The 27,608-nt window shown below is 35.6% G+C and overlaps 1 protein-coding gene across 1 annotated transcript in view; it reads left to right on the top strand.

Moving 5' to 3' along the window:
- The window catches only part of LOC309812440 (solute carrier organic anion transporter family member 1B3-like), a 68,499-nt gene extending 41,920 nt beyond the window's left edge, over nt 1–26,579 (top strand). Inside the window, exons 6-15 of the mRNA XM_082636232.1 lie at nt 61–207; nt 398–496; nt 2,845–3,081; nt 6,129–6,293; nt 7,637–7,832; nt 11,079–11,244; nt 13,433–13,617; nt 19,175–19,239; nt 23,762–23,879; nt 24,942–26,579. Coding sequence (XP_082492358.1) covers nt 61–207; nt 398–496; nt 2,845–3,081; nt 6,129–6,293; nt 7,637–7,832; nt 11,079–11,244; nt 13,433–13,617; nt 19,175–19,239; nt 23,762–23,879; nt 24,942–25,137 — 1,574 coding nt within the window. The 3' untranslated portion in view covers nt 25,138–26,579. The remainder of the gene's footprint in view (nt 1–60; nt 208–397; nt 497–2,844; nt 3,082–6,128; nt 6,294–7,636; nt 7,833–11,078; nt 11,245–13,432; nt 13,618–19,174; nt 19,240–23,761; nt 23,880–24,941) is intronic.
- The last annotated feature ends 1,029 nt before the right edge of the window (nt 26,580–27,608 follow it).

Here is a 27,608-nt window from a genome sequence, read left to right as displayed (position 1 = left end):
ACTTTTCAACAGGAATGCTAAAATTAATGTTTAAGATAAAACACTCTCTTGTCTACGTAGGTTGGGAAAAGGAATCTGGGTCACATATGTGGATATATATTCTATTGGGTAATATGCTTCGTGGAATCGGGGAAACGCCCATAACACCCTTGGGGATTTCTTACATCGATGATTTTGCTAAAGAAGGACATTCTTCTTTTTATTTAGGTAATGTACAGAAAATATTCGATTTTATGGTTACTTTCCCTGGGTGTACCTTGAAATAACAGTGCTCCTAAACTTATTCTTTTACTTAAAAAATTATTTAGAGAAATATACTGTATTGTATTACTTTAAAAAATTGAATAAGAACCATGTAATATTGGAATTTGATAAAAATGTTTTGTAATATTTTTAGGTAATTTGTTTGCAGTAACAATGATTGGTCCAATCATTGGCTTTTTACTCGTATCTCTCTTTTCTAAAATGTATGTGGATATTGGATACGTAGATCTGAGTAAGTACAAGCAGAACAAGGTAACATGATAATGCTTTTCAAGTACATGACACCATTCTTTCAAATAACTGAATTCACTCTTTCAGTGGCCCTTTGCTAACTAATTGTCAAAAGTTACAAATAGGTAATGTGTTAATAAATAGAATAAAAATAAAATTCAGCGCCTATCTACATCAGGCTTTTACAACTAAGCACAAAATAAGAAAATTTAACAAACTTAAGATTACTTCACCCAAAATAATTGCAAACTAATTGCAGGTCTCTCAATGTGCCTACTAATGTCACTTCCCCACATTTACCCTTTCTCCCATCTCTATTTGCATAGTTCTTAAAGTCTTTTCCAATATGTGGCTCCTCTTCAGAGATGCCTTACTTCACCACCTCCTACTGGCCCCAAGTTGTGTCCCTATTAATCACCAAGAGCATGCCTTAATTGTAGCCCTTGTCACAATAAGCCATAAATATTTGTGCCACTGATCTTCCATCTCTTTTAGAACATAACAGTATGATGTCTGTCTTAACATATGATAAGTAATTAGTGTTTAGAAATAAACAAATCTGATTTTCTATTTCACCAGGACTACATAGAGTAGACATCACAGCAGACCAACAATAACCACAATCTGAAAGTATTTTAATATAAAGCTAAAACGTGGACCTGATGGAATGTGTTATGTCTTCTATTTTGGATGTGTGAATTACAGTAGGTTCACATTCCAAGTGTTTCTACTCGATCATTTCCAGGTTCATCCTTGTTTTTATCACTAAGCACCCAGTAATAAATGGTTAAAGTCTTTAGAATGATAGATTTGTAACCTCTTTTCTATAGTTAGAAATCACTGCTCACAGTATTTAGGTCCATGGTGATCCCATTTCTAGCACTGAACTTCTAGACCTTATTATATCTTCTCTTATTCAGTTATGGGTATGATGTAAATGTATTGTGAAGTACATTTTGGCAAACTCCAATGCCAAAGGAGCCAACGAGATAACATAAGTGAATAAAGAGTGTTCGGTGTGGTGGTTAAACTTGGAAGAATTGGTGGTAGTGAACTGCCCTCTGCACACCTGAAAGTGCATATATTGATCAGCCTCAACCTATTCTTTTCATGAAGAAATTTGGATCCAGCATTGACAAAATCTTCTGATTGGTTTTCAAGAAAATCCTGAAATCCAGATTTTCATGTGGAAGTTTTCAATTTTTAAAACAATGTGTGAACAAAAGAAAACACTTTGGCAGGCTGTGTCTAGCCAGGTTATGACCTCTAGTTCCTATGTGTACACCAGGGATAGAACACAAAAAATGTTATCAAAATGACATTTCTGACGGATGATGAATAAGTACTTAGCAAGTAGATGGAGTCACTGATTTTATCAATCACTTCTGCAGTCTGTCAGAGTTGCTGATTATGGAATAATATGAATATGTAAATCAATTTTAAACTCAGAGCTGTGTATATTTGAAAACCACTTCAGTAAACAATTAATAATTTATTTCTATATATCAAGTCAATGTTTTCTCACATTAAAGAGTTTTCTTATAGATCAAAGTGTAACAACACCATTATTGTGCTTCAAACATCTATGGTGTGTGTGTGTGTGTGTGTGTGTGTGTGTGTGTGATGCTTTCTTATTAGAATGTTTATATTTATAAATTTAAATATATACTGAAACTTTATATTTACTGAAACAGCTCATTTATACTTGTTTAGATATAGCACATACATGGCACTCACACAGCTTTAAAGGGAAATATTATTGAAATAAAATGGTTACATTATCCCTAAAATTTAGAGTCTAAATTTTAAACTCAGATTTTCATTATATGTATATCTTCACCATTATCATCCTCTGTGCTGTCTGGGAGTTGGAAATGCAGGTTCTAGGGGGAAAAAACCCCACTAATCGCTCTGAGAATTTCTTGCGAAGTGCTGTAAATTTCATTGCTAGTGCTTTCTTGACCTCAGGAGATGGTGCCAATAGAAGTTTTCAGACAATGAGTATCATGCTTTCCATAAATTGCCCTGAAATCGTTTGCAGGCTTCAATTGTTCAATGGTGGCCGCTGTTGTCATGTCACCAGAAAAGCCACCAAGTTCACACAGGCTCAGGCAATGACAACAATGTCATGACTGACTCCTGGACAAGAGCAATTGTAAGATGTCATTAAATGTTAGACTTATCCTTATTTCAAATATAAAAAGTGTGAAAAAATAAGAGTGTCTCAGAATTGATGAAACATCATTTACTTTCTTCATCTATGGAGGACAGCAATTACTACAATTATTACCAGAAATTCTTGCATTTCAAAATGATTTTTGACTGGCTTCTTCTAATTCTTTATTCTAGGCACTATCAGAATAAATCCTAAGGACTCTCGTTGGGTTGGTGCGTGGTGGCTTGGTTTCCTTGTGGCTGGACTAATATCCATTATTTCTTCTATACCATTCTTTTTCTTGCCCAAAAATTTGGATAAACCAAAGAAAGAAAAAGAAGCTTCAGTATCTTTGCCTGTGCAAAATGAGGAAAAGAGTCAAATGGCTCATTTGACCAAACAGGGGCAAAATGTTAGTGGAACTGTAGCTGGTAGGTATTTCACATTTACTGTCAATTTGGAATTGTTAATCCCAGTGAAAGGGAGGGGTGAATATTCCAAAATAATAAGTCATACTCAAATCATCTAAATAAAGTTCGCTTTCTTTTTTACTAAATTTGGCTAAATTATTATTCTAAGATTCCTACTAAAATTTGTAAATATATTCTGAACACATATCAACTCTGAAGGGAAGGGGATTAGGCTTGTGGTCTTTAGCAGGGAGAAACCAATCAAAGGCTAAAAATATCTGTTATTTGTAAACCAAAGAGTATATATTCATTTCCAAATTACATAGTACAAACTATGAGGATTAAAAGGTCTTTCTTTCTCTTCTTTCCTTCCATCCTTCCTTCCTTCCTTCCTTCCTTCCTTCCTCCCTCCCTCCCTCCCTCCCTCCCTCCTTTCCTTTCACAAATAGTACCAGGAAGCATACTATGCCCTGGTAATAGAATATTGCCTCTGTTTTCCAAGTATTTACAATATAATGGGGTTGTACCAAAAAATATATAGACAATTGCCATATAGTGCCTATATAAACAATTATGAGTGCCTATAAATTGGGCAACTTAACTGTTCTTAGGTGGAGACATGGACTATGGAGAAGGAAATCAGAGGAAGTTTCTCTCTAGATAGAGTAAGATTATTTTCTTGGTAATTATATAGAAAAAAATTGCTTACCTAAATATTAATAAATGAAGTACAAGCAACAGCAGTAGTTAAGGTTATTGTAGTCAGTCATGTGAATAAGAGCCCTCCACCATTTGATAGTGCCCTTCCTTTCAAACATAAGCCCCGAGGGCTAATGGAGAACAATTTAGGAACAGTAATTTGGGGAACGATCCAGCAGCAGTCAGAGCAAGATAGTTGAAAAAATGTTAATAGTGCACTTTTCAGATTGCACAGAAATGGTGGAATAGTAAGAGTCAAAGCAGAGCAATGCTTGAACCCTTGACAACCTTTTCAAGTTGAAGTTGTAGTGACATTAGAGCTTGTCAGGTGGAGCCCAATTTCTCCCTCTCATCAGTTCTTCCCCTCACTCCTTTTATTGTTACTTTCTCCTCTCCATCACTCTAATCCAAAAGCAATGGTGTGACTTGTATTGACTCATGAGAGAAGACTTAAATTTTCAGTCACATTGGTAGCTTGAAATTGGCCATGATGGGAGAAGTTACCACCATTTATTACCGAAATTGGGAAATACTCAAATCAACGTTGTTTTCCCAAGAATCAGTTGTTAAAACATTTACCAGCACACCACTGATTTAGGAGTCTTTGAAATTTAACATGCACACTAAAAATACCATTCCAATAAATTTTCATTTGGTCTATGCTATTTTCACACTGCAGCAAATTAAATCCATAAAAAGTAGTGGATTATCTAAAAATAAGGAACGTGGTGACTGTGAGCCTCCCCCAAATGGAGGGGATAATGAAGATGCAAAAATAGGGCGATTGTGAACATCATCTGTGTTATCAACTGTTTGTAAGATAGTGACCAAAATAAGATAGTAAAGAGGTTCTTAATTATGTGCTATTAGGAATGGATGAAATAACTAACAACATTTAGTCAGAAAATAATATATCTAATTTGAGTAGAAACAAGACTAGCTGGTTAGAAAGAAATAAAGATATCAGTTCATTACAAAAAAAATTGTAAACAAGGAAAATTATCCAAAAATGAGCAATTTCTTTCTGAGATAGTCAGCTTAATGAGTTGTTTATTGATCTGATTATTGAGGATATATAGTGGGTCATGATTGTGTAGAAGTTCAGATGACATCCACGTTCTCACTAACCTCAAAAACTCAATGATTTGGTGAGCCCATATACCCTATTTCTTTTGATCAAACATCACAACTCACTTAGAATGACTCACAAGTCAATCGTCCTTCCTGATTGGGGAGTCCCATGGAGAGAAGTTTAGCATTTTGACCTAACAATTTAAAATGTTATTTATTCCTGCTATACACTTCCTTACATCTTCTTTTTTCTCCTTCTATGCCCTTGGCCCTAATCTTTTTTCTTGTTATTATAAGCAGATGAAACTATTTCTTAGTTACCATTAGATAGAAGGTTTGGTTCTGACCATATCTAATGGAAACTTTTAGAGATCTACAGTACAAGATCTTTCAAAGTCCACACCATCCATAACTCAGTAACCATATCTGGTTCTGTCTTGCTAGACTCTGATACTTCCCACTGTTTTTCTAAGTGGTTTCTTCCACTTTTAACTCCCATTACAGCTGGTTAACCTGATGATCATAGACCCAGATCACATAATTCTTGCTAGGTACGGAAGTTATGGATCTGTTACACACCTGTTTGTAGGCATGGGTTTTTTGCCCTACTGTTGTCATAATGTCACTTGAGACACAATATGTCTTTAAGAAAGCTGATGGATAATACTGCCAGATTTACTGAGGCAGTATTTTATGGTAGAAAAGCTATGTACCAGGAAACAAGAGATCTGAATCCTGGTACTATATTGAGCTTTATGATTTTTGAACCTTAGTCTTCTTATTTCTGTGAGCTTTGGATTATACTATCTTTAAGATAAATTTCCAGTTAATAATTATATTATTAATATAATGATTATATTATTAAGTGCTAATAAAAAAGAGACACGGCATCTCATTAACTTTTGTTTCTTGAGTGCCTAACATATTGCCTAGTACCCAATTAAAAACCAAACGTTTGCTAAATGAATGAATAAATGAACTAATGATGTATGCAGTTGTATGGTAGAATGCTAAGAATAACCAAATATGAGGCAAACAAAGCACTTACTAAAACAGCATGTATGTTTGATCCCATTTTGGAGTAAAATGAACTAACTAAATAAATATTAATGCACATATGGAAAAAATTGAAAGAATTTTTTTTAAAAAACTGTTAGTAGGATTGCAGGGTATTCTGACTTTCTGTGCTATATATTTATGGAATTTTAAATCTTATATAAATTATATTTACAAGATTAAGATATTAATGTATATGTAAGCTGCATTATAATATTTTCTTTCTTTTTATGTTTTTATAGGTTTTTTCCAGTCCTTGAAAAACATCCTTACCAATCCCCTGTATGTTATAACATTATTTTTGACACTGCTACAAGCCAGCAGCCATATTGGAATTATTACTTATGTCTTCAAATATGTAGAACAGCAGTATGGCCAGTCAGCATCTGAGACTAGCATTTTGTTTGGTAAGACCTGTTTATGTTTGCTTGATAAATGTTATGCTATTGAGTCACTGAGATCCAAGAGATATTTTGTTGTGAAGGCAATTTCACATTTTATTAAATATAATTTTCATTTATTTCTTTCAAATTTTATCAAATCGATGGGTCTTGTGATATCATCATTGTCCTGCATTTGAAGTTACAGCTCATGTTATTTTTGAGGAGATGAATTCCTGAAGGAAAAGTGACATGTGAATGGAACATGTAGATATGATATCTGCATAACTGGATCTTATAATCTAGTGCTGAGCTTCTGAGGCAAATCCTTTTGTAATGTAATTATTATACTTCTATCCTTCACGGACTTTGAATCAGGACCCAGATACTTACAAAAAATAGGACACTGATGTTTCCAGGAGAAAAATCAATTTAAACACATCATTGGTATCTATATAGTTCAATACAAATCTCATATTTTAGAGAGGTTTTTTGCTACAGTATCGGTTTCCAATGACACATGGAGACTTCTTTATGAAGGGAAGGTTTTCTCATATTATTCTTTTCCTACTCCCTGTATAAGATAAGATTCTTAAGAGCAGTAGAATACCCAGTACATGGCCCAGCACATTGTAGAAACCCAATATTTGATAAGTTAAGCTGAATTTATCAAGTGATATATGAATAGGTCATAAGTAAACAAGAAAAAAATAATTCTGTAGGACGTGCTTATTGAACTTAAGATAAAAGTTAAAACTGTAAATTTAACTCCTAATAAAGTTCTCAGCCTAATTTTTTTGTTAGAGGGATCTTCATCTTTAATCAATCTTGGAAGACAATGAAATAGAAAAGTTATAAGAGGAATCAACTATTTTTAACATCACATATAGACCTGTTTATCATCTTAGGGTATGTGTGTGTTTAGATGAATAAAGAAGAGATATTAATTTAAGTGTTCAATTCTAAACTACTGGGCAAATTTGTAGTAAGTTTTAAGGATGGGAACTCTTCATTTTAAGGAAATGCAAAGGATTTTAGATGGTAGGATAAAAGTCTCAGAGTCAGGAAGATGATATTTTGTTGTTGTTTTCCGGGAGGGGACAAAAAGCACCTTATAAAAACCAGACATACAGATATTCTCAGTCACTGACTTTTGCTACTGAGGAAACTAAACCTTCAGCATTGGCAGGAAGAAATTATTTTTTTCTCCCCCACATGGTGCACTGACCCTCTACCTCCATCCTGGACTTCCAGCCTTCTATTTAAGAAGTAATAAGATAGGATGATTTTGGTTGATATACAGTGTTTCATGTGTAAAGACATTCAGAATAACCATATTTATATAATTAATTTTTTCCTCTTACTTCTAGGATTCATAACCATACCAACTTTTGCATCTGGAATGTTTACAGGAGGATATATCATTAAAAAATTCAAATTTACCTTGGTTGGAATTGCGAAATTTTCACTTTGTAGCCATACGTTGGCCTTCCTATTTCACCTATTAAATTTTGCACTAATCTGTGAAAACAAATCAGTTGCTGGACTAACCTTGACCTATGATGGGTTTGTATATATATCAATATACCAATTGCACAATATATAAACCATCCAATGTAAAAGAAAGTAAGGCAAACAAGGCAGATGGCAATTTAACTAAACTTTTAACCGAGAGAAATTTCAATTTATAAATTCTTAAAACGTTCATTTCTTAAGATCTCAAAAAGTTTTTTTTTCTTCCTTAAAGAAAAGCCATATAGTTTGAAATAGTAATAGTTATTATTTATGGGGTGCTTACAATGAGTGATGGGTACTTTTATCCCCATTTTATAGATAAGGAAAGCAAGGCTTAGAAAGATACACAGATTACATGTCTAACAATGTTAAGATTCTGACTCAGATTTGAAGGTTTTGACTCCAAAACTCTTAATCCTAACCACTATGATCTTGGATGAATCATGAGAGAAATATAAATGACATTTTCCAAAAGTGACTGAACAATCTTTATCTGCAGTTAATTTTGATGTTTAACAATTATCTTTATAAGAAAACCAGTACATTGCACTGAATTCTCCTTTTTTGCAAGCTAATTCTGTTTCTTCTGGTATTGTCTTCATTAGCAGTAGAATTGATAAATACTGTATACATAATGGCATATTAGACCTAGAAAACTTTTACTTTTCATTATTATCACGCATTGTGCAGTATACCTAGTACTACAGTCTCTACCCCAAATCAAGGGCAAGATTCCTGTGCAGATTTCTCATCATCTCCTGAATATAGCCAACAATTTAAGTTTAGGAAGGTTCACTTTCAAGCAACAAGCAAAGATCCTGGGATCACAGTTTAGTAACCAGGTTCCTTAGCACTGCTTATTGTTGGCTTTGAGCTTTTAAACTCTGGGTCTTATGAGGTGTCAATTTGAACCTGTCGAATCTTCCCACATTTGCTTACCTAAACATCCTATTCTTGGAGGCTTGCCAACTTAATCTTGAATTATCTCCCCATTCCCTCCTAATCCTGTTTGTTGTTGAATATTCCTATTGACCACCACTCACTCTGGTATATCAAAATACAGAGTACCTAGAACATTGAACTTTAGAGGGAAGAGAATCCTGGAGATTATGCAGCCTGACCCTCTTATTTCCTCTTCCTTTGTTAGTTGAGACCCGGAGAAACTGTGACTTGTTTGAAGTCATACAGTGACTCCAGAACGATGCTACTTCACAGCACAAGCATACAGGCTTTAACCTAAAGCCAGTTCCCTGAAACAAGCACAGTAACTGTGCTATCTATTCAAAAGAAGGCACCTAGAGTTCTACGGGCTTTTTTCATTCAATAAAATTTCACTGAGTGCGTCCTTAAAGGTCAAAAAATTTATAGGATACCTCAGTGCCCTCAAGGAACTCATAGTCTAAGTGATGGCTATTAACAGAATCAATATATTTAGCATTTATGAAATGCTAGTCACTGGGGTAAGTTTTTAGAGTATGAATTACTGTAGAGGTTCTCAGAATGTGGTCTGAGAATCTACAGGGGTCCATGAGACTTTTGCAGACGGTCAACAAATTCTAAACTATTTTTATATTAATACCAAGATAGTATTTTTCTTTTTCATTCTCATTTTCTAATGAGTATATAGTGATATTTTCTTTCTTTTTTCATTTTTATTTTATATTGGAGCATAGTTGAGTAACAATGTCATGTTAGTTTCAGGTGTACAACAAAGTGATTTAATTATACATATACATGTATTTATTCTTTTTCAAATTCTTTTCCCATTTAGGTTATTACAGAGTATTGAACAGACTTCCCTGTGCTTGTATAGAGATATTTTCTAAGGCTACAAGATATGTGATGATAATATCAGTCTGTTGGCTAAGGATATGTGTGCTTGCACATTCTCATGTACTAAATTTTTCTTATTATTAATCTCTAGTAGAGTATATCTATCAATAAGTATAACCCACTTGAACAAAAAACCCTTGGGGTCCTCAATACTTTTCAAGAATGGACAGGCTGCTGGGAACAGAAAGTTTGAGAACAGCTAAATTAACTTTTTTCCAAAAAAATTTCTATGAGGATTTATGACTTACAAATAGCAAATCTAATTTTAGAAAGAGTAGTCACATTGCTGTGAAGTGGCAGACCTAATGTGAACACAGGACTGTCTGATTGCAATGTCTGGACTGAGTCATTAATCATTATGCTAAATCACTCCCTGTCCATCGTGAGTTCCCAAGCAGGATTAGGTATTAGATGCTTTTAGTAAAATTATTGATTACAGAATTTCTGAATCTACCTTCTTCTTTCTTCATGAAAATTACTTTCTCATTCAAAGATAATTTATCAACATTTTTACCAAAAAACAAAAGAAAATTTTTTTAAATCTATAAGCAGAAAATTAATTATTATGAATAATCCATTTAATAATTTTAACCATATTATAAGATTATATGTTATAAATACAATGATGTTTTACAGTAAATAATTATAAACTTTGTTTTGGTTTCATTTAAAAAGCATATGAAGTTTTTCTCGTCTTTCTCAACTGATTCTATTATTCTTGATTTTTAAAAATTGATCCTTAAGGATTCTGCTTTGACCAGGTTGAATCCTTTCCTTGTGTAGTTAAAATATAGATTTAAAAATTCAAACTAGTTAATTAACATTCACAGATTCATGAGACTTTACAGTGAGCTGGGAAGAACCTTAGTCTAATGCCATTACCCTACTGAACAGAAACCAATTCTCAGAAAAATGAAGTGATTTTTGAGGAATTTTTTGACAGAATCTCAAAGACCTCTTGTCTATGTCCTACCTATCCTCTTTGGTTTCTTTTTTATGTTTTACTTTTTCTACATCATAAATCATGTCTGGGTAAAGATAAAGGGTGAAAAAGTTAATAAGCACTAAAAATAAACTTTGCCATTTTGGACAAGCAAAATATCTCTATTTAATTTAAAGACAACCCTTTCCCTTATTTCTCATCTCCTTTTCGTCTCTCCTCCTTCTTTTCCTTTCCCTTCCCTTCTCTTTTTTTCATCCTCCTTCCTTCCCCCTCCCTCCCCTCCTCCTCCTCCTCTTCTTCTCCTTCTTCTTCTTCTTCTCCTTCTCCTCCTTCTCCTTCCTCCTCCTCCTCCTCCTCCTCCTCCTCCTCCTCCTCCTCCTCTTCTTCTTCTTCTTCTTCTTCTTCTTCTTCTTCTTCTTCTTCTTCTTCTTCTTCTTCTTCTTCTTCTTCTTCTTCTTCTTCTTCTTCTTCTTCTTCTTTTCTCTCTCTTTCTCATATATATGTCTATCATATATTTCCAGAAATAATCCAGTGGCATCTCATATAAATGTACCACTTTCTTATTGCAACTCTGACTGCAATTGTGATCAAAGTCAATGGGAACCACTCTGTGGAGACAATGGAATAACTTACATATCACCTTGTTTAGCAGGATGCAAATCTTCAAGTGGCAGTAAAAAGTCTGTTGTGAGTATTACTTTTTACTTTCTTCTCCTTAATCAAAGCTGCAGATTTGATTTAACTTACTTAAACTTTGATAATTACTTACCAAATGTTTCTACAACTAAGGTCAGCAGTAAAAAGACAGAAAAAGATTCCCATTATTGCCTGTCATTGTGATGGCTGTGATGTGTAAACAAAGCCTCACATAAAACCCTACTTGAGACACAAACAGGTTTTTCTGTTGCTTGAATTCTCATGAGATTACTCCCACCTTTTCTTCTTGCGTTTATAAGACTATGACCTTTTGAAATTTAAAAACATTTATGATTTCTAGGAAGCACCTCATTTGACTAAAGGATATGATTTCCATTAGGTTGGAAGTACTTTACCCTTCAGATGCTAGGGGAAAATCCTGAGCCAACCCCTTGTCAATCTAGGTGCCTTTCCAGGACAACCATCTATATACAATCTTGCATATAGATTCTGGAGAGTTTATCTTGAGGCTCAATACCCTTTTGACTTTCCAAGAAATTAATCAAGGCTTCATGCTCACTTGACTGTCCAATTGTTGGCTTCCAATTTTGAATTTTTTCAAGGTTGGCACTTCTCCTACGCAGGATAACTTAATATTCTGCTTGCCTATTGCTAACATCTCCCATAGAAGTGCCACTGTCTTCTTCACTCAAAATATCCCCTTCCATGCAAATTATGAGTTCTCCTCAATCCCTCAAGTAACTTCCAATAGCTGGGCATCAGATATGGTGTTCTCTATTCTACTTCCAATCCACTGAATAACTCACAAAGTTGAGGACCCATTTCCTGGGCCCTTTTCCTATCACCAATATTAGCAATATTATCAGCTATTATCATTGCTCTCTACCACATCCTCCTGTCTTTGATTTTCAAACTTTACCATCATTTTCTTGCCCATAGTCCTACTAACTGCATTAATGAAGGTCACTGAGAACTTTGAAGAACTTTGAAGAACCTAGATTCTTTGAAGCTGAGTCATAAATTTGCACAAAAGTGGCCCAAAGACTATACTTAAAAACCCATATCTCATATGCATGGCTATAGTGCCTTTCATTGAGAGTGCCCCATTTAATCTATGGTCCCACCTTGTCCATGTGTGAAGGGCTGGAAGAGACATGATGTTAGAATCCTAAAGAGAGCTCTGTCTACTATGGAGACATCATCTTCTTAATACTTTACCATTTAGGGACCACTTCAGAGTTCTTTTACCAAATTCTTAGTAATAAGTCATCCCTTCTTAATCACTCAAAATAATGTCCTTTGTACTTAAGTTTGGTTTCATTGGCTGATAGGCTTGCTACATAAAGAATTTCTCCATACAATTCTTAGTAAAAAAAAGTAAAGCTTGGTCATCAGATAAGTATGAATTCAAATTCTTCCCCAGTTCCTCCTTCAGTAATTGGTCTTTAGCATTAATGGGTTCAAATTTCCCTTAAACCTTAGTTTAGCCTAGACTCAGAACAGAATTTATTAAAGCCATCTAGCTACATAAACTGCCTGCCAAATTAAATTTCTAAAATCATTTGTTCCTAAATTTTCTCCAGCTGTGTTCTAACCTTTAGGGTATTCTGTTGTGTTGAACCTCTCTGGTAATGGCATCATCTATCCTATAATCTGTCATTATGCAATCAGATGTATTTGCTGGCCAAAGTGGAATTCTAGCATCCGTGCCTGGTCCCTTCTGCCCTGGACTTTGCCCCATTCGAATGGGTGGCTCTAGACCCAGGTCTGACCCCTCAAAAACTATTATATTTTCTGGATTCCCTAGGCAATCCTACCCAGGGAGTGTCACTAACACTCTGTAGAGCTTTTTAAAGAGAGTAAGTAGATGTGCTATAGAAAATAAAAGTGAGTGGTAGAGAGATATTTAAACATTTTATATTGATGAGAAAATAATTTACAGAGTTTCAGACATTACTTTTTTCTATTCTTTCCTAATTTTTAATTTAGGGATGTATGAGAAGTTAATAGTAAATTACATTTTCTTGTCTAGAAAGGAATCCAGGAAACTATTTTGCCTTTCAATTCTTAAACAACTGTATTGTTAGAATGTTTTCTTTAAAAACTGTAAATATTTTAGCTTAGATGAGTGAGATGTCTTTAAATATAATAGAATATATTTATAACCCAGTCATATTTTGTAAATATATTCTGTCATATTTCAAAAACTATTTTTCAGATGTTTCATAACTGTAGTTGTGTGGAAGTAAATGGTTTCCAGAGCAGAAATAACTCAATGAAGTTGGGTGAATGTCCCAAAACTGATCAATGTACAAGAAAATTTTACGTTTATATAGTAGTGCAAATATTTATCTTTTTTTCTTCTGCATTGGGAAGCACCTCAAATATCATGCTGGTTTTTAAGTGAGTATTACTTTTTAAAAGCATTTTTACATATATTAGACTATAAACACACCTAATAATGTGCATATTTTTCCATAATATATTTGGAACCCCAATTCATATTTTGTTACATTTAAATTTTCTAAGAGTGCATTTTCTTAGGATTACTGTGATACTTCACTGCCATAATTAATAATAATTTTGCCTTGGCCGTTGCCACTACAAAATCTAGATTCTGTACTTTTTCCTCTTAATGAGAATTTTAAGACAGAGATTGATCGACAACTGCCTCAATGTGAAAGAATTCCCATTGTGATTCTAAAAGAACTTCTCATTTTGAGATGCCTTATATCTTGTTGGGCCTGTCAGAGTGAATCACCTATTGATTCCATTGAAAAAAAATTTGGGAACCAGATCACATAATATAAACAGTCTATGATATTCCAAAGTTTTTAATCCTAGCTAAAAGAATGGCTTTTGACCTAGTCTCTCAAATACCCTCGTAGAGAAAAGAAAAATATATGAGCAATATTCATTCTTTTCTTCACTGATTAGACAAATATTTAGACCACACTTGGTGAAGAATACTCCATGGTGAATAAAACAGATAAAATACCTGTTCTCATACAGTTTAGAGTATAACAGGGAAGACTTATGTAAGGCAAATAAGCTTAAAAATAAACACGTAATTACAAATTGTCGTTAGTACTACTAAGAAAAAAAGAGTGCTATTAAAGGGAATAAAAAGGAGAAACAAATTTAGGATTGAGGTGAGAAGCTGTGAGGAAGAGGACTCAGAAAATACTTCTCAAAAACAGTGACACAATCTACACGTCTAGAGGGTATGTTAAAGTTAGCAAGTGAAGAACTTTACAGGGAGAGGGGCTATGTGCCAATGCCTCAAGGCAGGAAAGAACTGATGTGTTTGAGGAGTGAACAGAAGCCAGTTGGTTGGAACATACTGAGTGAGACAGATGGCACAAGGTAAGACTGCGGGGTTAGGAAGGGAGTAGGTAATACAAGGCCTGTTGGTGAAGTTAATCATTCAATCACCTAAAAGTGAAAGCATATAAAGACTTGCATGTAGGTATTAAAATATATATGTGTAAATATGGTGATCTGGGTTAACCTCTAGTTATACTTTTAAGACATAAGTAGTTAGCAACAGGTTCATGGTCAGCCAACAGCATGACATAGAAGGGAAAGAAAACAAATGTATTAATGTTTTTTAAAATGAGTATAAAGCTATAAATTGAGACTATAGTTGTTTAAATTCCACAATGACCCTTAAATCTTGTCAAATTTTTTATACTAATTTATTCCACAGATAAAGCTCTACCTTAACATAAAATACTGTCTACTCTAAAGGAGAAGCTTTCCATATTTGCCAAATTACAGATTCATTAAATTACAGGAAGTTGTCTCAAAACTCCAAATTAGCTTGCATCTCAACAAGTCTTGGCTTCTTAATTTAAATTTTTTCATGAGGAGAACGAGAATTTTAGAGAAAACTGTTACAACATTGATGATAATTTTATCTTAATAAGAAAGTGATAAGATCAACATTACCGTTTATCAAAAACATTTATCGATTTCTCACCAACCTTCGATTTTATTGAAAGAGAACTTTTGTGAGGCAGACTGTGGAATAAAAATATAAACTTCAGTCTATTAATGATTTCCCGATGCTTACATCATAAGGCTATTATTAAAACTAGACTAAGCAGGAGTGTTGATATTTACACATTCAGTATATATGTTAGGCACTGTTCTAGGGGCCAAGGATGGAACTGTGAACAAAAGTGATAAGGGCCCTCCTTTCATTAGCTTTCAGTGGGGGTGAGGGATGGGAGAGTGGATGGGTGTAGGAGAAGGAACAATAAATATATAAGCATGCAAATACATAAAAAAAGAAGTGTTAAGCATTAGGAAGAAAAAATCAGAGTAAAAATATAGAAAAGGTAATAAAATTTTAATGCTTGGAAATACAAATGACAGGAATGAGGAAGGAATTCTTTGTACTATTCTTGCAACTTTTCTGCAAGAAAAATTAATTTCAAAAAATTTTTCAAAATAATTTCAAAAGCATTTTTTTACAACACTGTTTCAAAGAGATGGTAGTTTCAGACTGTTCCCTCCCAAGAATTTGAAGCTCAACCAACTCTGTGAATCTTTAAAAATTGGACAGGAGTTATAGAAGATGACTCATCATAAGAGCCCCTTTCCTCTTTAAGCCACCCTCTCTGCAAGAATAGTTAAGTTATGAAGAAATCCACATATTACAGAATAATTGAGGCTAAAGCTATGATCTGGATGTGCATGATAAACATCCTACTTCACTTCTACAAAGTGTGGTTAGTCTACCAAGTGCTTTTCTGGGGCTTTTACTCAATCACCTGTCTGAGCCATTGAAAGAGATGGATCACCAAACTAGACCACAACATTCCATGAGCATCTGAACCTCCAGCCTCACCAGGTCAAGGGCCTGCATCTCCAGTAAAATGCAATTAGCTAATCACCATGCATCCAAAAAACTTAAACATTAAGAAGCCTAACAGCCAAGGCTTTAGTACATTGCTCAGGCCCTCGGCAGGGCCCTCCATCACTACCTTCTGGTGAGGAAGGAGGCGAACTTCATCTTCACTAACCAGGGTTTTAATTACCCTCTGTCTCTGTAAATTGCAATGGCAGGGTCTGCTTTAGGATCCCCATTCCACTGTCACCACAGCCTGACTTGATGTGCTCCCAGTGTGGGAAAGGGGAGACCATAGATGAGAATAACCTGATGAGGAAAAAAAAAAAAGGAAAAAAGAAAAGCAAAGAAAGAAGGGGTGGAGAAGCAGTACTAATTCAGATACCTTCCACTGAAAGTCATTTGATGAGACCTGAATAAAGATTGAGGGTACAAATCATGCAGATATGAACAGGTGAAGAGCAATCCAGGGAAGGTAGCAATGGAGGTAAAAGTCCTGAGGTGGAACATACTTGACATGTACAAGACCAGGAGGACTGTATGAAGAAGAAAGAGGTGAGAAGTACAATGAGAGAGTAAGCATGGTGCAGATAACACAGATGCAATGGCAGGGTCTGCTTTAGGATCCCCATTCCACTGTCACCACAGCCTGATTTGATGTGCTCCCAGTGTGGGAAAGGGGAGACCATAGATGAGAATAACCTGATGAGGAAAAAAAAAAAGGAAAAAAGAAAAGCAAAGAAAGAAGGGGTGGAGAAGCAGTACTAATTCAGATACCTTCCACTGAAAGTCATTTGATGAGACCTGAATAAAGATTGAGGGTACAAACCATGCAGATATGAACAGGTGAAGAGCAATCCAGGGAAGGTAGCAATGGAGGTAAAAGTCCTGAGGTGGAACATACTTGACATGTACAAGACCAGGAGGACTGTATGAAGAAGAAAGAGGTGAGAAGTACAATGAGAGAGTAAGCATGGTGCAGATAACACAGACCCTGTGGATCACAGTAAAGACTTTGGAGTTCACTCTCATTGTATTAAGAAGCCAGCAGAGAGATCTGAGCAGTAGGATTATACAACTATCTTATCCAATTAGAAGATCACTCTGGCTGTTGGGTGGAGAATCTGTCTTTGGGAGGCAAGAACAGAATCAGGGAAAACAGAAGGCTATGATAGGAGGAGAATCCATCCTGAGAAATGTTGATCAAAATACAGAGCTGACCACTATCAGATTGAGGTAGGACTCATGCTGCAGTGACCAATATTTTACATGATAAAAATGTGTGTGTGTGTGTTGAGTGTGCATGTAAGTATGAGCATGAGGGTCTGTAAGTGTGAATCCATGTGAATGTAGGAGTGTGTGTGATTGTCATTGTATATGGGTGTATGTGTGTTGTGTGTCATTATATCACATAAGTCTATCATTTCCATTGAGTTGTCTAAGATTTCAAGTTCCCTTTCAGGAAGATATTATCACTATCCCCAAGTCTGCTCAATTCTCCTACACACTAGCCCTCTCCCTGGGCAAAACTACAAGTTGATAAACATCTCAATTTTGCTTCTATTGCATCTGGCTTGTAAGCCAAATATATCCTTTAAAAAATCAACTTCAATGAAAAGTGACACTTCAGGCACTTGTCACAGAGAATTCAACCAGGAACAAACTGCCTTCTCTCTCTTCCCAAAAAACCCTTTTAAGAAATCTGATATTTGAGAGAGACAGCTAACTGGACTAGTTAACTGTCATGGCTGATTTCCTCATGACAATTTCCTCAGGGAAGAAACCACCTCTTTGAATAACATGACCTCATCTACTTACTGGCATGGCTTCACTGTCCTCAAGGATAGTGTTTTGTGTCCTCAGCTCGGCTAGTGGAAGTGTCCCTGTCTTTTGCAAAAGCAGAGAAAAAAACCCTTTCTATTCATCTTCTCTTAATACATAACTCTACTGTGTTTAATTTTTATTATGCTATGTTTAATTTTTTATCCTGTTTACTTTTATAAGTTTTCTTGAATACTTTTGAGAATCTCACTCAGGGGTAGCTCTCCTACAAGGCTTAAGGGGCAATGTTGTGTAAAGAAAATTGAGGTTTAGAGGGCTAGCTTATTACATTGTATCCTCACAACATACAAGATAAGACTACTTAGCAGATAAGGAAACTGAGGCTAAGAGAGGTTGAATGACTTATCTAAGGCATTTAGTTACTATGAAACATGATTTATGTCTTTATATCAATAACAAAGACTAGCATAGAGTCTCCTAGGAGGCACATGGCAAATGTTTGTTGAATGACTAAATTTATTTATCTCTGAACACATACAGTCATTCAAGAAAAAAATAAACCTTTGTATCAGTTAATTCAATATTTCAGTAAAAACAGAACTTCTGAGCCTCAGTCACCCTCCCCCATCTTGCCACTGCAGTCAGATAATTTATTTTGCTTGATATGTATTAGGTTATTACAGAGTTGGTTGTATCATCAGCTCATTGAACATAGAAATATGGAATTGTGGAAATAACTTTCTAAATGCAAAAGTGAGTTAAAGTTTAAGAGAGGATACAAGTGTATTTGCTACCTTTAAAATGACATTTAAATACACTAGACAGTAGAATACAGATATCTTTTTTGACTTTCCTGGTTATACTATGTAGTTTATGAATCATATTAGTCAACTTTTCTGTTAACAGCAATGATAGAAATGAAGTAGTAAAAAGAGTTCTTCTCAGACCAAGACCTACATAAAAGTATTTGCTCTCTCATATGGCAGGTGTCAACTGAATAGATCACACGAAATCAGTCTTCATAGATATCATAAAGTCTATTCCAACCAGTATCTCAGGATTTCCTAAGGATCAAATGTGGAAATGTTTGTAAAACTGTCTTGAAATTGTAACACATTGAATAAGTAAAGAAATAAGAACTGTTAATATCATTCAGATGTTTGCCTTCTAAAACAACTGAAAATATAACTTTAAATAATATCCGCTCTTCACTTGAGGATTTTCATTAGATCATGAAGAACAACACTGAGAAATGCTTTAATATTTCGCTCAATCTGGTATTTTAGAGATGCTTAATGTTGCTTTGCCTTTATCTTATTTCAGAAATGTTGAACCTGAACTGAAATCACTTGCCATGGGTTTCCATGCACTAACTATTCGAACACTAGGTATGATAAATATGTAGATGATAAATTCCAGGTATAAATTTTCATGTCAAAGCTCAAAGACTGAATGTAATTGATTTCCAATTATCAGAAAGTTTCTTTAAAAAGGTATAAGTAAAATATCATTTTAATGTTTGTGGTAAATGAAAAATAATGAGATAAAGGAGAACTAAATGACCTAAGAGAGAATTTCATTGTCAGTTCTATTTAGAATCAATCTATAAGAACAAGGCATCATCATATTTGTATTATATCCTTTCTAAAACAAAGATCAGTGGTCTCCAAGAATTTAATTTAAGACTTAGGAATATTCCTTCCCATATGCAGAGTGCAGGACCTTCCTTCTATGCTGAGGGGGGTAATGCCCAAAACAGCTCAGGAGGCCTGGGAGATTGTGCAAAACAACAGATGAGGACTTTCACAGTCCCTCAGACTAGTTCTCTGAGGCTGGGGCAGATAACCTTTAATAGAAATTTAAAATCCAGAAGGGAATGGGTGTTACTGAACTCAGGTTTGGCTGTTTCCTGTTCAAAAGCCAATTTTTGAGAGGCAAGTGTTGGTAGAAAGGAAAATTGCTTTAATCAGAAAGCCAGCAATCTAGGGAGAAGGCAGACTCATCCCAAAACCATCTCTGAAGATTCTGCTCAGCCATGATAGTTTTTAAAGGGAAAAAGGGGGAATAATCTCAGTTAATTATTAATGTAGGAGGTCAGATTCTTCATCAGTTTTTCACTTCATGTAGACCTGCTGACTACTCCTGATCTTCCTTTGGATGCTACCTTGCCCGTGTGGTCTGCTTGCAAGTTTGCTAAGGGGGCACTGGGGATAGAGAGTCAATCATTTTTTAACTACTTAATTCTTCATTCCTACTTCTTTTAATCTAGGAAAAGAAGCAACAGGTTAGGCAAGGCATGGTGTGCATTAAGTAGAGCACAAGTCAGGAGTTAGGCTAAATGTTACCTAGTGATCTGATTTTTATAATTAAGGTTTAAGGGGAACAGAAATAGACAAACAGAAAAGGAGCAAAAGAGCTGCTTGTCAGACATCACTCCATTCCATTCCATGGGATTAGGGATGAAAGTCCATCTTCTATAATTTCATGCCAACATAGGGCACTGTATTCTTAAAGTAGAAGATGTTGACATGGACCTGTAGTATCTTTTTGCTGATAATTTTAGTTGCCCACCTACATATACAGGCAGAGTAAACTACAATTATTTTGATGCCCACAAAATATAGATTATCATGAGCAATAATGTTAATCCCATTATCTCAAGCCAGTTCTTAGAATTGTGCTAGCCATAGATGGAGCAGCTTATGGCATGGCTATAATCTGGTCATTAGGCGGTTAGCTTTTTTTCTTTGGTGGCAGTTATGGTATCTGCAAAACAACTCAGGGATGTACATCAGACGCTGGAAAGATTCTGTGACTCTGTTGTCCTAATCATTAACTGCTTGAGCTTGCTCTTTTGTGACTCAGGAAGGCCTGGGAGACTTCATCTTTTCTACAAACAAGAGGCAGGGGACATGAAGGGACCTTTGTACTTGCGGAGGCCCACAGGGTTCTGCTTGGTTTCATGGGAACTAAAATTCTAGAACTGAGCATCTTGGAATGGGGAGTGCTCTGAATGAAAGAAAGCTCAGAAAGTTGTGTTTTGTTGTTGTTGCTGTCAAATAGTAATACTATAGAATCTAGAGGCTACAGGCCTATTTCCAAATATTCAGATGAGGTGATTAGTACAAGATTTAGAAAATTATCCTTTTCCATTTGTTGCCATTTGCCATTTATACCATACAGTTTTCTCTTGTTAGCTTAACAACTTCTAACCTAACCCCTGTGCTACCACTTTTTAAGACCTGTTAACATTATATGCTTATTCCTGGGAAGTAGGAAAAGGACATGATTGCTCTAGGAATTGGGGTAGGCAACTGATCATGGCCTGGAGGCAACCACTGATGGCTGAAAGAAAAGGAAATAGGAGGGCGTCAATCCTTGGGACTCTTGCAAGCAAAAGAAAGAAGCATAACTATGGCCAAATTACAATGGAGCAGGTGTCCAAGTATATTTGGGAGAAAATCACAGATCCTCAAAGGTAAAAGGAGAAAATATAAAAGGTATGGGAGAGAAGGAGAAGATGGAGGTACTGCAGGATGATAAGGGCTGTGAGTGAGCTACAAAGTGCTAAGAGTTCTAAAGAGGATAGTTATTTCCAGCTGGCAGGAATAGTGCAAACTTTATGGAAGAGGATCATACAGTTGGGATCATACAGTAAGTAGTTTTTCAGACTGCCTTCTTTCAGTTAGCTATGTGCATTAAAGTTTCTACCTTGTCTTTTGTAGCTCTCTGTCCAATCCTGGCAGTTCATCTAGATCCAATGGAGATGCTTCACTCCTAGAATCTAAGCCATAGAAGTTAGCAGATAGAAAGAGGATTTGGGGAGCTAGTACTCCTTCTGATATGCTGAAATGAGATTGAGAATAGAAGAAGTTCCTCTAGAGACGTAAAATAGAAAAAAAGGAATTTTGCTATTCTGATTGTGAGCATCCTATTTTGATACATCCAGTATATGGCCCAATGGAATCTAACTCTTCTAGGGGAGAAATACATACTGAGGACCAAATGTCCAGTCACAAACAACTGTCTGAATACAATGTAAATTGTGGAAGGTATATTAAACTGAAATAGGTATTTGGAAAACAAGTTATCTGAAGTTTTAAATTTTCAATAATATAAGACCAAGTTTGTTACCTGAAACATTTAATTCATTAAGTTTGATCAAACCAGTGCTATTTTAATATAAGAAAAATAAATTGTTGGCACGTATTTTTCATTTTTCAAAGGAATGGCTTAGATTTGTAGAAACCTATGAATTCCTAATCCAGTTTCTCAGTAACAGTTTTCCTCAGATATATTCGTCTCAGACACCAGTTCTTTGACATTCTAAGATTTCTCATTCTCAGAAAATTGAGACTGTAAAAGTAAATGGAATTGGCAAAACTGTAAACTATGAATCACTATCATTTTTATGTAACAATATAAAATTTGAAAATTAGCATATCTCTAAAATTTGGTCAAGTTACCAATGCTTAGAATTAGGAATCAATGTCAGAGTTTATTAAAATAACAGTAAAAGCAGATGGGCACTTCTGCTATAAGACAACATGTGTGTTCCTGAAAATCGTCAAATTCTGCAAAATCATACACTACAAATAAAAACTGGGTTAGGTGCAGGCCACTGGAGAGACCTAGGCATCATTATGATCAGAACATCAACAGAAGCAAAATTCAGCACCACAGGCCCTTGGACAGCCCAGGCTGCTTCAGGAGGTATTAAAAATGAACACAATCGGGCTTCCCTGGTGGCGCAGTGGTTGAGGGTCCCCCTGCCGATGCAGGGGACACGGGTTCGTGCCCTGGTTTGGGAGGATCCCGCGTGCCGCAGGCTGGGCCCGTGAGCCATGGCCACTGAGCCTGTGCGTCCGGAGCCTGTGCTCCACAATGGGAGAGGCCACAACAGTGAGAGGCCTGCATACCACAAAAAAAAAAAAAAAAAAGAACACAATCAATGGAGAGAAAATGCTTCATGACTCCAAGAAGGTGGGAGTGGAGCCCTGAGGCAAAAAAAAAAAAAAGCACAGCCTAGCACTCAGTGAAGCTGGGCCTGTGCTTCTCTGGGGAGGAAGTCCTAGTGTTGGCATTCACCTTTTTTTTTAAAGATTTTTTTTGTTTGTTTGTTTTTTTAGATGTTGGGGGTAGGAGTTTATTAATTAATTTATTTATTTTTGCTGTGTTGGGTCTTCATTTCTGTGCGAGGGCTTTCTCTAGTTGTGGCAAGCGGGGGCCACTCTTCATCGTGGTGCATGGGCCTCTCACTATTGCGGCCTCTCTTGTTGCGGAGCACAGGTGTAGGCTCAGTAGTTGTGGCTCACGGGCCTAGTTGCTCCACAGCATATGGGATCCTCCCAGACCAGGGCTCGAACCTGTGTCCCCTGCATTAGTAGGCAGATTCTCAACCACTGCGCCACCAGGGAAGCCCCCACCTTTTAATTTACGTCAAAATAGAGTTGAAAAATCTCTTGCCTTTGCAGCAATTGAGCTGAGAGATTTTCCCTTTCCCTGTGAAGTTATAACTCTACTCCTGCTATTCTAGCTGTCCTTGCCTAAGAAAAATTACATATGAACCAATATAACTTCTATGTTTTACTGACAACATTATACTTTTTACCAACCAGGCTTAAGTTAATTGGCATTATAAGAAGAACAATGTACAGGCATATAATCTTCCTTCTTCCCTATGTGTGTTGGCATGGTGAGGGTAGATAAAAGATGTCTATACTATTGTATGTGATTTAAGCTTTGGAGATTCCTCATAGTCTTGATTCCGGAGTAGAGTTAGGCCAAATCAATGGACAAGTCCTCCAAAATTTTGAATTTCTACATAATCCAAAATATATCAGTGTGGAATATCATTGTTTCCTTTGAAACATGTTCCTTGGGTTGACATCTTCTCACCTCATGTTGCAGGAGGAATTCCAGCTCCTATATATTTTGGGGCTCTGATTGATAGAGCTTGTATGAAGTGGTCTGTCAACAACTATGGGAAGCAAGGGTCTTGTCGGATATACAATTCCACATTATATGGGTAAGTTGTCATAAATATATTTCATTAATTGATTTTTCCTTTGACTATGTTAATTACTAAAGAATGAGATATTTTCAGTGTAATAATAATATTAGGAATTATAGCTATAAACTATAGCTATAAACTTTGTAAACAACTCAAAGTTATAGAATTAATTCCATTCAGTTAAACCTAATAATTGTTCAAAGTATCTTTTGCATAAAGCTTCTCAACATTTAGTTAATAGTTATGAGGCGAGTGCTTCCCAACCAACCAGGTCAGTGGTCATCAATCTTTCCTGCTCATTAAAATCACCTGAGGAGTTTTAAAAAATATTAATTTCTTTTTTCTTTCTTTTTTTTTTGACTGTGCCATGCAGCTTGCAGGATCTTAGTTCCCCAACCAGGGATTGAACCTGCACCCTTAGCAGTAAAAACATGGAGTCCTAACCACTGGACCACCAGGGAATTCCCCAAAAATGCTAACTTCTATTTTGAAATACTTATTTCAATTTTGATTTAATTGGTCAGGGGATGTGGCCTGGGGAATGGGAGTTTTAAAATCTCCTTAGGTGATTCTAATGTTCAATCAAAGTTGAGAATCCTTGGAATAGGCCATGTGTACTAGGTAATTTTATGTGGCTTTGTGAAAAATTTTCAGAAGACCACAGGGCAGGGCTTCGTAGACAGCAAGGCTATAAGGTAAACATTGGCTCCTGGTTCAATATAAATGGAGTCAATCTGATTATCTCACAGTCAGTTCATTTCCTTTATAATCTGTTCTCATTACACATGAACTAATCTGTCTCTGAGAAAGTTAAACATTCCAAATATACCTTATTTTACGGATAGCACTTGGGCAGATCATGCACCATCCTTAGTTTCTGTGGGTTAATAGTCCTTTAAAAATAATCACACACTTCTTATGCTCCAATCAAAAGAATCACTGAAATTGCTACTTCAATATTTTTATGTAAGATTTCAAACATCATTTTTTAAAGGCCTTCTGCATACTGAAGAGCAACACTGTAAAGTGTTTTACCCAATTCCAAGTAAAAACTGACTTTTTTTTCTCTTTTCACAGAAATACTTTCTTTGGCTTGACTACATGCTTAAAACTCCCAGCTCTTGTTTTATATGTTGTATTAATTTCTGTTATGAAGAAAAAAAATCAAGGAAAAGATATCAAGGCATCAGAAAATGAAAGAAAATCCGTGAACGATGTGAACTTAGAACCGTTAAGTAGTGATGCTGGAGTGGACCGTGAAACACATATTTAAGGGGAGAAAAAAATTCTTCTGCCGCTGTGTTTTCAAGGAACATTGTATTAATTGAGTAGGATGTTATTTTTGAGCAGTTCCTGGTCCTTTCACTGACAATTTTCACATTCTATACTAATGATGGAACAATGAATCACCTATGAATTTATGACAATGAAACAAACTATAAATGGGAAAAAATGGGAGTACTCATTGTTAAGGTGTGGCTATGCATTTGTGGTTAAGATTAGAATATATGATCCATACAAATTCAAAGTGAAAGGTATGGTTAAGGTGTAATAGAAGAAAAAGTATTTGCTCAGGTAATTGTAATGCAATAAAACCGGTGACTAGAAGATAGGTAGAGGTGAAAAAGGAAGAAAGAAATTAATAGTCTAAATAAGAAGAAAAGCTTAATACCTTTCTTTTTAAAACAAGAACCAAAACCAGTTTGGACCATGTTAACTCAAGCCTAAAGTCTAGTATGATGGAGGGCTTATGCTATCATGACATCTGTCATTCATGTATTAAGTCATATATTTCCCAGACCTTATTAATTTCTAATTTGACTATCAGCACTTGATACATCTTCTTCCAACCTCTCATTAAAATACTGCTGAAGAAATAGGACTAATAGAAAATTTCCAAGCTGCAATTGTCAGACAACATATTACAGAAAGTGTTAAGTTTCTTTCAAGCCTATGGAAATGGATTAAGAAATGCTGACATTAACTTGAGAAAGCAAAGCCCATTTAAAAGATGTGTCTTCATTTTGTTTGTCTGCTCTCTGGCAGAAATGGAGTCTGCACCAAATCATTTACCAACTCTCTCTCAATTGCATATCTTTTTGAGTGTCTGTGTTTGGTGCACAGAGATCTTTCACACCCTCACAAGTAGGACAAGAAGTAGAGTGAATGAGAACAAATATTTGAATACTGCATTTGATAGTGATGGCAGCTTTATTATAGTGAATGCTAGAAGTTGTAGTTTTTATTCTGAATAGCAAAAAAAAAAAGTGTGGGTCATCAGAATCACCTGTGAAACATTTTTAAAAAGAAACCACAATCACACACCCACATGAGAGTCTGATTCAAAACATTTGTGATACATTCAAGACATCTCCTTTAAAAAAAAATTCACATAGAGCCCTTGATAAAGAGATACAAAAAAACAAGCCACGTGACAGGAGAAGATGTTCCTGAGTATACCAAAGTCACACAACATGAATGCTTGCTAGAATCTTGGAATTACACTGGAAGTTATATATATTAACCTATTCTCAAACAATAAACCTGAGAAAAGATTCATTAATCACAAAAGCAGAAATTTGGAAAAATCACCCACAGCTGTTACTATGTGACAGGTCTGATGGGATCTTGTATCATTAAAAAAAAAGACAGAAAATTACAGAGCTGTGTTTTAAAACATTTCAAAGAAAATAAAGGCACTATCTTGAATATTTATTTATTTACCAATTATCGAATGTCAAAAATCTGACAGGTAAAATGAAATATAACAGTAAACAAAAACAAAGAATTACACTATCTCATGGAGCTTACACTTTTTTTAAACATCTTTATTGCAGTATAATTGCTTTACAATGGTGTGTTAGTTTCTGTTTTATAACGAAGGGAATCAATTATACATATACACATGTCCCCATATCTCTTCCCTCTTGTGTCTCCTTCCCTCGCACCCTCCTTATCCCACCCCTCTACGTGGTCACAAAGCACTGATCTGATCTCCCTGTGCTATGAGGCTGCTTCCCACTAGCTATCTATTTTACGTTTGGTAGTATATATATGTCCATGCCACTCTCTCACTTTGTCACAGCTTACCCTTCCTCCTCCCCATATCCTCAAGTCCATTCTCTAGTAGGTCTGCGTCTTTATTCCTGTCTTGCCCCTAGGTTCTTCAGGACCTTTTTTTTTTTTTTAGATTCCATATATATGTGTTAGCATACAGCATTTGTTTTTCTCTTTCTGACTTACTTCACTCTGTATGACAGACTCTAGGCCCATCCACCTCACTACAAATAACTCAATTTTATTTCTTTTTATGGCTGAGTAATATTCCATTGTATATATGTGCCACATCTGCTTTATCCATTCATCTGTTGATGGACACTTAGGTTGCTTCCATGTCCTGGCTATTGTAAATAGAGCTGCAATGAACATTTTGGTGCATGACTCTTTTTGAATAATGGTTTTCTCAGGGCATATGCCCAGTAGTGGGATTGCTGGGTCGTATGGTAGTTCTATTTTTAGTTTTTTGAGGAACCTCCACACTGCTCTCCATAGTGGCTGTATCAACTTACATTCCCACCAACAGTGCAAGAGTGTTCCCTTTCCTCCACACCCTCTCCAGCATACATATGGGTCTTGTTTTTGTATCCATTCAGCCAGTCTATGTCTTTTGGTTGGAGCATTTAATCCATTTACATTTAAGGTAATTATCGATATGCATGTTCCTATTCCCAGTTTCTTAGTTGT

This window comes from Mesoplodon mirus (genome assembly GCF_964341445.2).
Source record: "Mesoplodon mirus genome assembly, chromosome: 11".
NCBI lineage: Eukaryota > Metazoa > Chordata > Mammalia > Artiodactyla > Ziphiidae > Mesoplodon > Mesoplodon mirus.
The sequence above is the reverse complement of the archived record's forward strand: the minus strand, read 5'-3'. Positions and strand labels throughout refer to the sequence as shown.